At 38.4% G+C, this 10,325-nt stretch overlaps 1 protein-coding gene across 10 annotated transcripts; it reads right to left on the bottom strand.

Moving 5' to 3' along the window:
• Window positions 1–207: 207 nt before the first annotated feature.
• LOC120086516 (putative cyclin-A3-1) lies at window positions 208–5,719 on the bottom strand. Of its 10 annotated transcripts, XM_039043213.1 has the most exons (12): window positions 5,361–5,710; window positions 5,199–5,287; window positions 5,034–5,093; window positions 4,397–4,927; window positions 2,457–2,831; window positions 1,777–2,009; window positions 1,594–1,669; window positions 1,411–1,487; window positions 1,280–1,313; window positions 1,050–1,199; window positions 832–966; window positions 208–686 (listed from the first exon to the last, which is right to left on the bottom strand). In XM_039043213.1, exons 5-12 carry the CDS (start codon window positions 2,799–2,801, stop codon window positions 615–617), a joined length of 1,122 nt encoding a protein of 373 aa, XP_038899141.1. In that variant the 5' UTR covers window positions 2,802–2,831; window positions 4,397–4,927; window positions 5,034–5,093; window positions 5,199–5,287; window positions 5,361–5,710; the 3' UTR covers window positions 208–614. The 10 variants fall into 10 exon arrangements, 9 of the variants coding, with proteins under 9 accessions (XP_038899141.1, XP_038899132.1, XP_038899140.1 ...); XM_039043204.1 differs by having other exon boundaries at window positions 5,199–5,710; XM_039043212.1 differs by having other exon boundaries at window positions 4,397–4,924; window positions 5,199–5,710.
• Between the last annotated feature and the right edge of the window lie 4,606 nt (window positions 5,720–10,325).

Raw genomic sequence — 10,325 nt, 5'->3', positions numbered from 1 at the left:
TCATTTTGATTCTTCTCTTCTGCATTTTTTCCCTCTGCTACAAATCCTTGTCCAAGCATTTGTAGCATACCCCATTTGTCCCTTCACAAAACTTTTAACAATGCATGAACGACAATATGCTATATTTTGATGCTTTTCAAGCCACCCTTTATGGTTCTTGCAATTATTAGACATGTGGGTTTATGTACATTGCCAACTCGAACTTCGAAAAAGAAAAAATATATATATATATATGAGAACTCTATGCTTTCAACTGGGCTTCCGGCCCAATGCATGATGTGCATTGCTGAATTTTGTACAGTACTAAACACACCCTAAAATCTAAGAAGTGAGCCACATTGGGGTTACTGTTTTTCAAAAGAAATCTTTACAAGGGAAGAAAATGCAATAAATGTTGTGGGAAAATATGCCAGCTTGGCCTTCAAGCTTTGGCTCGCCTTCCAGTGCACAAAAATGTTCCATTCCAAGTGGACACTCGCCCATCAGCTAATGCCTTATAGAGCTTGTGCAGATTGAAACTGAACCATGCCTCTGGAATTCAGATTCCTATCTAATATAAATTTCTATTCACTCCCATATCGTAAGTTCCTAACTATTATTGTCATCTTGTACATTCATATTCTAACATCTTCAAAATATGGAATAGGAATTTCTGGAGGTGAAGGCATGACAGACACAAATTTGAACTGCAATAAAACAGGAGTTGATGATATACAAATTAATGGTGGTGCTAAATTCCAAGAACTCAGAAGCTAAAATGTTCAAACTTAATAATATAATAAGAACCTTTCTATCCAGCAACAAAAGTGGAGATTTAACCATAAAAGATACCTTATGTTGTTTGTATTTCTCCCTTATAGCTGCCAAAGCGCCTCCTCTTCTACTAAGGTATAAATCATGTACAAGTAGAACGCAATCCTTCATATCAGCGGGCTTATATCCAGTAAAATGCTCCAACCTGGAGGTCTACAGGATATACATATGTTACAAATGCTCAATCCCTACCAAAGATAATACGGTGCATATTAATCCGGTTCCAAAAATCTTACCCAAGGATGCTTCTTAGATTGGATCATAAATCGTGCTAGAAATATAACAGATGCAGCAATGAGAGACGGTAAGAACTTGACACAGTTGTAGTCTAGTAGGCTTAACTCAGCAAGATAGTAGCCCAAGAATTCAAATTGCAAAGTATTAAACTGCAAAAACCAATAAGTAATAAGTAACTGAAATTCTTGTCGAACACCCTTAAAATTGACAGAGAATTAGGATGCGCTACCTCATAAGTCTCTTGAGCAATCAATGTGAATCTCCTGCACATCATAATAATGCTCGATAGGTTAGAAAACCACGCAAGTGCTGCACATTTTGCACAATTACAAACAGTAAAAGAGAGACCACTGCACTTGCCTTAAAAATGTCTTTATTGTGGGATTTCCAAGTTCAAATTCCAGTGACTTCAATATTTCAGCCTCCATCTCAACCACCTTCAGAAACAAAATAAATACAATACACTGTGATTCAACCAATCTTGATTACGACTAAACCTATCAGAGTATTGACAGAAAATTGAATTGATGAGTAGAGAACTACCTCTTCTCTATTGTAGGTATTGTCTGTGATATAAACAAACTCTTCAACATGTGGAGGACTGATTTCTTCATACTTTCTACGTACACACAAACATCAAAAAGAAACAACGTTAATGGGTGACTTAATGTGAAGCATGAATAAGCCAGAGGACAACAGAACAGTGGGGGGTGTCAATGGGCTTACGAGGCAATGAGCATGGCAGAAACGCCCACCAACTGAAGTTTTTGCCTGCTGATTGCATTTAGAGATAAGTATCTGTCTACATATGAAATAGAGAGGTAAAGAGTATCTGAAACTAGTTTGTATTCTTCTGCAACTTCAACCAACCAATCCACCAGAATCCCCCTCATATTGGCACTAATATCCTTTTGTACCCTCCCGATGTAATCCGGTAAGGGTCTTCTTCTTGGATCAGTCTGAATGTTTTAAATAAGAATCAGCAATAGGAAAATATCCAGGAAGCAGAAACCCCCAACACACACACTCTTTCATATTAATCTCAGATGACAGGACACCATTGAAATACGACTAATTAGATTAAAATTAAGATCTGAAATACGAATTGAGTATCATACCCTGCATTCCCACCTGCATTCCCCAAAAACCCCCCGCCCCAAACGCACACAAAGTGGGCAACCAATTTTCTTGCATCAGCGCTAAGGTGTTTGTGAAAGTTGGACGAATATAATCCATTCCTAAACAAACCCTCATGACAAAGTCTAATTTTTAAACCAGGAGGAATTAAAGTGGAGGACCGTGAATATTCGAATCACACAACCAGTAATCTACAATTATAAAGAAATAATTTCTTTAAATTTCAATTTAAACAAAGGGGAGAATTAATCAAGGAGAAAACCCCAGACCTCCATAGCTCGAAGATATTCATAAATATCAGAGGCGTAAACCCTGCACATTTGCGGGTCTTCAGAATTGGCCTCATCTGATAACTTGACGTCACCTTCCGGGAGTGTATTGATTTCAGCAGCAGCACTTGTCCCGGCAGTATCCTTTGATTTTACTCTCCGTCGGTGCCTGGAGGCTCTAGACTTGGACTTACGATCGGAGGAAGAAGAAGCATTCTGTAAAATAGGAAGCTCTCCAAGAACGACTCTCCTCTTGTTGGCAGAGCGGTCGTCGGGGGTAGCGGCGTCGGCGGCCCTCTTCTTAGAGCCCCTAGTGAATCGAAATATATTCTCCTTATCCGCCATAGTTTCAGTCGATCTCGGATCTGAAAAGGGCTGGAAAAGGGAAGTGAGATGGAGAAGGGGAATGTTCGGTTAAGTGAGGTTTGGGAGTTGGCGCGGGTAGAATATGTACTAACAATGAAATTTGGAATAGATTTTGGGCAAAATGAGAAGCGCCAGTTTTGGTTTTCAAAACAACGAAACGAAATAAAGTAAATCTGCAGAAACATTAAGGTTGCGCGCTCTTCCATTCGGGAACAAGCTTTCAGATTTTAGGCTCTATTTTGAAATTTTTCAGACTTTCCCCATTTTGGTACTTCCCGGGTTTTAAAGTGAAACGCCAGCGTTTCTTATTTTAATTTCACGGACTCACCTCACCCCGCACCTCCTCCCTCCACCATTTCTAATTATCCCTTTCTTTCTTTTTTTTTTTTTAAAAAAAAAAAAATTAAATTATAGTATACTATTTTCCAATCATTTTATCCATCTGAATTCAATTTCTTATTTTTCTAATTAAATTAACTAATACTTTATTTTCAATTAAATTACATTTTTACCCATAAACTTATTGATGAATTTTTTATACTCCAATAAACAAGCCTGTAGCCACCCAAAGTTCAATTAAAAAAAAATTTATCCCTAAACAAAACCAATCAATTAGGAGAACACCCAAAGTTTAGTCAAAATACCCCAAATCCAGTCAGAAAAGCAAGTTGAATTTAGGAGTTAGAAAGAAAGAAAAAAAAGGTGCAGTTGAGTGAAAATAGTAAATAATAAAATAATAATATCTATAAAGTTTTTATTAGTTTATAATTCCCCATGGCCATCAATTGCTTGAACTTGTTTAAAAGCAAACTTTAGGTTATTGCAAGTAAAAATTAGATCGTTATAGTTCTACAACGTTGTCCTTTTTTTTTTTTTTTTCATTTCCACCCTATCTACAATTAGTAAAGCTTGAACTTTCTGCATGACTTTGTCATAAATTCACAATCACAGCCAAACATGGATAATTAAGGGCTATTATATTAAAAAGCAAAAAAAAAAAAAAAAAAAAAAAAAAAGGGGAAAAAAAAATGAGTATGTATCTTGACCATGCGGGCTTGAAACAGCAAGAATTTGAAAAGGTGAAAGTATAAATTGATATCATTGTAATTAGACAATATTGATTCTATATTTATATTTATTAAGAAAAATTATGTACTTTAGGGGCTAAAATATTCCACGCGTTTTATGACAGGAAGTCAAATATGAATGGTACACTACTCTGTAGCTAGATCTTAGCCTATTTCAGCAATGACAAATGTTACATGTATCGCAATGACACAGTGTAAAGCTAAAAAGAGAGCGGCTTTTAGGATGGCCACGCCCCCACATTGATTGGCCCAGCCCAAGTTTTAGCCTAATGAGACAACGGTGAACTCTTGTGATAAGCCATTTCTGGTGAAATTTTGCAAAACAATTTCTTGTGCACTTGATGGGAGTGTTTCTATTGTACTAAATGAGCAAGAATTGTTCAGATTTGTAATGGGTAAGGGCCTTTTTCTCTTTTTATTTCGGCTTGAAGTTTAAAAGAATGGTATTATTTTTAACGAATATTTAAAATTGGAATCGATTTTTACCCGGCAACTCCGAGGGTTCGCCGTAATCTCCGTCGGGAACGATCGACGAGATTTCTAGGGATTGGTGGGAAAGAAGGCACTCTGCTGTGAAATGTTGATGAAATTTTCAGTGATCGTATTTTCTTCGGAAATAAGAAGATTGGAAGACGACGATGTGGTGCCATCCTCACGACGCGAGTGAGCCGATCTAATCTCTCAACGAGAAGGAGGTCGGTCAGGGAAGGACGAAAGGATCAAGTTAACAGAGACGATCCATTATCGATTCCAAGATGAAATCACGTACCCGATGACACGGCTTTCGTTCAAGGAACTCAGGATGGCCTCAATCTGCTAACGAGTTGCTTGTGGAGACGAATTGGGGAGAAACGTTGCTCCTAAATGGTCAAAGCTTGCCCGAAAAAGCAGAGGAAGTTGGTTTTCGTCGAAAAAAGTCGGAGCGGCCTCAATCAGGGAGGGGATTGCCAGTGGGGACAAATTGGGGGAGAACGTCGCTCTTAAATGTTCAGAGCTCACCGGTGGCTGATTAACCTGCTGAATCACAGAACCACGCCGATTCTTTCACTGCATTCCGCCGATTGAAAATCGAAAGAACTGAAAACGGAAACTGTGGATTAAGTTGAAAGTTAGGGTTACGTACGCGTAAAAGTTCCGCGGACGTTGCAGAGGAATTGCCCGACTGCTAGAGCAAGAAAAATTGCTGCAAAATTCATCATTCGAACTGTTAAATTCAGCCGCAAAGGAACAAACAGCAGTAGAATCCACCGATTGATCAATCAATCAAAAAACAGTCGGCACCACTAACCTAGCGCACAAGCACTTTCCTCAAGGATTTTCTCCACATTTTCCGCCTCGCAGAGCGTGATGATCTCCGACAAATCGCCTTCAAATGCCCTAAAATTGAACCATCCATAACAAACTTTACAATCCAAATAATTCTCAAATTTTTCTTGAGATTGAACGTTACCTAAGCTGCTTCTTTAGATGCTGAAACTGAGGTTTGTCGCTGAGAATTTCATGTTGAATATCCTGACGTCATGTTGAAGTTCAACAGTGACTATATGAAAGCCTCTCAAAATCGCAGAGCAAATAGAGGTAGCAATCTCGTCGCCGAAAGTGGATTTCATGTGTACCTTTTTGACATGCTCATTGCTACCACCGCTGCCTCACATGAACCCATTAAAGTGATTCTTTAATTAATAATCATCCAATAACTCAACATGCAAAATTGTTATTTTGTAAAATAAAAATCTTTAGAAATATGTAGATCATTTGCATAATATATAGAACTAATGCAACTAAAAAACATACAATATAATATAGGTACTTTGCTAACCATAAATTTAGTAATAATTTCATCTTTTAACTTCTATTTTAAAATTTATCTTGGAAAATTTGGGTCGATGACCTAAAATTTGGGCCCATAATGCCAAGTGGCCTCTTTTTTTAAAAAAATGTCAATTGACCCTCCGCTGACTTCATCATGATATGAGATTACAAAATTACCCTCCATTTTGTCTCCCATGCGATATCCCTCAATTCAAAAGTAGTGGTTGTCCTCGAAGGTGTCGCCCAAAATTCTTGTGTGGAAGTGTTGCTCAATCTCACTTTGCAAAATCATTGTCCATCTGTTACTGCAATCAAAGCTCTTGGATGAGTGAATTTAATCTTTGTCATGCATGTTGTATTGTGTTCATTTATGTATCGTTGGGTTGGAATCGGGCGGCACGTTATGTGGGTTTCAGGGTTTAGTAATCAGTCACATCTGTTTTTATTTTGGGTTTCAATGTGTTCTCCATGGGTTGAGAAGGAAGACGATATACTTAGAGCCAGATAACGGGAGAGCGATATAAATGAAAGCAAGACAAGCTAGAGCCAGATCGATGAGGGAATAATAGGAAAGAACGAGACAAGCAAGAGCAATTATAGCGAGATTTTAACAGTATTTATTGTTGCTATTTTTTTTTTAAAGAACCTGTTAATTGACAAATTGAATGTTCATATCATGCATGAGTAATTTAAAATGTCAAATGCTTTGAAAATACGTGAAGTTGGTAGGTTTCTTGGGCGAGGAACGAGCATGCCATACATTGTGAATGCCAACAAGATTTTGAAGGAGAAGCTTACTAGAGGGCAGTTAGAGATATTCCTGAGTACAGTTTTTAGGCGTTTTTGGACATGGACCTCGTATTCAATAACCCACTTATCCACCATATGTTGTTGAGGGATGTGAAGAAGCAGAGAGCAAACTCGATCAACTTATTTGTTAGAGGAAAGGCTGTCACATTTTTTAAAGGCGATTTTTTATTGATTACTGGTTTGTGGTGGTTCCTTACGCGAGTTGTTCATAGTGAAGAGTCCTTACAAGAGCTTGCAACGAAGTACTTTAGAGTTCAACTTTGGATGCATTTCACCTGAATTTACTAAAAGAAGAATACAAGAATTTGGAGTTTAAAAACGATGACGATGCTGTTAAAATCACCCTAGCGTATTACATAGAGGTTGAAATGATGGGAAAGAACAAATAGAAGAGTGTAGTCGATCGTACTCTATTTGAAGATGTTGAGGACATAGATTCTTACAATAGTCTAGATTGGGGTACAATTATTTGAAAGACGACACTTGACACACTCAAGACTGCATTGAATGATAAGGTTGGTTGATACAAAGAGAAGGTGAGAGGAAAAAAAAATTATGTTGTGAAGTACTCGTTGCGGAGATTTCTCCAAGCATTCCAGTAGATGTTCCTTAACATAAGTTTATCTTTGGTTTAACATTAACATAGTTATAAATACGTGTTGTTTCATATTTAGGTACGAGATCTTATCATCGGTAGCGAGGAATGTTGCCACTCGAAAGAGCAAGGTAGCTGTGCCTCGTATATTACGGTGGTCATGCTTCCACTCGGTGTCATTTAAAGTACTTGAGAGAGATGTTTTTTAGTCTCAAAATGTAAGTGTAATCTAGCCACAATATGTTTATTTGGTTGTTAAATTGACAGTAACCATCTTACTGAGTTGGACTGTTAATACAGAAAAAAGTCAAAAAGGGTCTTATCATGTCCGATGCTGAAAAGGAGTTTCGAAACACCCCAGTTGATAGATGAGTTGTAAGACAAGTACATTCTGATGTCGAAAGTTCGGGAAGCTCTAGTAGTTCAGAAGTTGTGGTAGTTTAAATGGGGAGGATAGTTCAAAAAGTGGGGATGGTGATGAGTAAGATAATGGCAAAGGTGGAGCGAGGGACAGCGAATCTGATGATGATATAAACATCCACCAGTCTACTTACACCTCCAGAAAGGATATGTTTCATGATGTGTTGGTGGGCCACATACGTCCTGAGCCTGAGTAGGAGCGCTCTGAGCCTAAGGTTTCAGGTCGTAGGGAGGGAGCCAATGTTGATCCTTCTATATATTTGTACCTGTAGAGTATTGACAACTCAATATCGAGTTTGTATGGTCATGTATTGAACCTCAAAGGAGACAAGAGAGACATCAAAGCAAAATTGTCAACCATTTTTTCTCTATTACAGTCTATGAAGGGTTCCACGGTGCTTGAGGCGACGAAGTAACCCACTCCACAGATAGGCCATGATGCCACTAGGTCACCCATCCCTCCTCTATCTCAATCACCCACCCAACTGTTGGGGTTGATGCCCTAAAATCTCGTGTGCTATAGTTTGTAAACGGTATATATGAACACCTGTGATTGTTAATATATGATATTTACTTCACATCTTGTTGTTTTGCTCATTTACGTGTTTTATTTGCTTTACCACAAACCAATAAACATAAAATCCCTGGTTATTTGTATGTGACTCAAGCATGTATGTGGTATCATACAAGTGGATCATGTCTTGAGTGATAACCAAAATGGTTTGTAGTATATGGATATAGGAGAGAAACCTTATCATGGTAATGCTACGGACGCGGCCCGCTTTGTGGAATGGTTACAAGTGTTGTGACTTGCCACAGATGATATGATTCTGATCATTCGTGTTGGGGACATGTGAGTGGGGGCGTCCTATACAAAGAGTTTGTATAAGACCTGACCACGAAGTGCTAATGTCTCGTTATATAACACCGTTCATGACAAAGACTTCACTTCACTAGGATGACCATAGGTAACATGACCTCAATCCTGAGTGAGTTGGGAACTCTTGCTATTGAGGGCGGTTCTTTGATTTGTATGGGTGTGAGTGGCCATGTCACCGATTCAAACCTACCATTTTGGGGATACGTCTGATTTGGTAGCTGGGAACTCAACTACACAAGATGGAATTCACTCCTTCCTTGAGACAGGGGTAAGTAGATAAATGGCTCCCTTAAGAGCTGATTCCGGGACTTGAACGATGTGGCACCACAGACCTTCTCTTGCCCCGAGAGGTGTTCACACATAGTTGGACTATGTTGTATTTTTCATTAGAGGAATCAGTAGAACTTAAGAAGTGAGATGTAACTACAGAGGCAAGACGGTAAATTGGCACAACTGTACTTACGAGCATCTGTGAAGGGTCATCATACTCATGATTGGTTATATCCAATGGAAACATAAATATATCTATGGTAAGAAGAGTTCAGTTGTTGGTCTTTAGTGGAATCACTGACAATTAACAGATGGTAAATCTCGTGGCTAAAAAGTTTAGTCAGCCATTCACATATCGCTGGAGCTTCGAGCCACAGATCCATTAGGTCACCTGGGTAGCTTGGATAACGACAAGAACCAGTGTTTGGGTTAATTTGAAATGTTCAAATTGACAAGAGGAAATTCAATTGTACATGATAAAATTAGACTGGTTAAGTATATATGATATAATTGGCTAAATGTATGAGAGACATTTTTTTGGAGGAAATTAGATATAAATATGATTTATATCAAGTAGAGGAAAAATACTATAGTAGATATATGATATCAAACTATAGGATATAAGTATAATATGATTATATTTATTAATTAAATTAATTGATTAATTATTTAATAATTAACCAATTAAATGTTTGAACATGGGAACGTGGGCCGCGAAGTTAAGGTAACCGGCGGGTTGAAATATGAAAAATGGTTTTCATTTTGAGTTTTAATTGATTCGTGCATTCGATATCCCACGCCCTAAAAAAACTTGTGAAAGAGCGATTGCCGAGAGCCTATACGATAGATTCTCATTTGTCTAAACGATCGTCTGGTTCACACCTGTCTCTTATACACATCTAGATGTGTATAAGAGACAGGTGGTGTTGTCCCTGAAGCCTTGTTCGTGTACGTTCGGATCGTGTAGTAACAGTCGAGAGACTCGTCGGGTGTTGGTAGATTGGTGGAGTTTTCCGCTGCTGTGGGTTCACATAAATGAAGACCGTCTTCTTCTGGTATAAACCCCTTTCTCTACGTTTTATCGTATTCTGAGCATGTTGTTGATAAGTTTAATATGCATAACTGTTAGTATAAAATGTATATCATTTATGTTTCAGTTACTGTGAAATCGGAGCGATCTAAGCCCGCTCATGGAACTCTCGTTTCGAGATCCTTCACCGACCACTACATAGGTCACCCATCCAGCCTCTACTTAGGTCACTTGTCTCACCCCTACCTCGGTCACCCATCCAACCCCTACTTAGGTCACTCACCCCACCTTTATCTCGATCACCTAACTCACCTATACAATCTGATACATCCACATCACCCATTCCTCTTCCACCCACATAGCCTGATATCACATCTTCGTCTATTTTTCACCCCAATACCTCAACCATTGTCTTTCCCACTATCCTTCCACCTCCAAATACGAGTAGAAAGGATATTGAACCTCTACCTTTTAAGAAACAACGTCTACTGGAGCCACCGCTTATCGCACAGTCTAACACCATACATCTCGATTCACTTATATGATCCTTATGTGATTGGAAAATCTCTTTCTTCATATTTTTTTTATTCGACATGTT

This window comes from Benincasa hispida, chromosome 9, assembly GCF_009727055.1.
Source record: "Benincasa hispida cultivar B227 chromosome 9, ASM972705v1, whole genome shotgun sequence".
Taxonomy (NCBI): Eukaryota; Viridiplantae; Streptophyta; class Magnoliopsida; order Cucurbitales; family Cucurbitaceae; genus Benincasa; species Benincasa hispida.
Note: the sequence above shows the minus strand (reverse complement) of the source record. Positions and strands in the feature narration are given on the sequence as shown.

Bases quoted from the DNA above. Each gene is read 5' to 3' on its own strand.
- LOC120086516 (XM_039043203.1), bottom strand. From the start codon at position 2,801: ATGGCGGATAAGGAGAATATATTTCGATTCACTAGGGGCTCTAAGAAG. The intron at 2,010-2,456 runs GTCTGGGGTTTT...TAAAACATTCAG, and splicing joins AATATCTTCGAGCTATGGAG to ACTGATCCAAGAAGAAGACC. The intron at 1,670-1,776 runs GTAAGCCCATTG...GTGTGTACGTAG, and splicing joins TCTGCCATGCTCATTGCCTC to AAAGTATGAAGAAATCAGTC.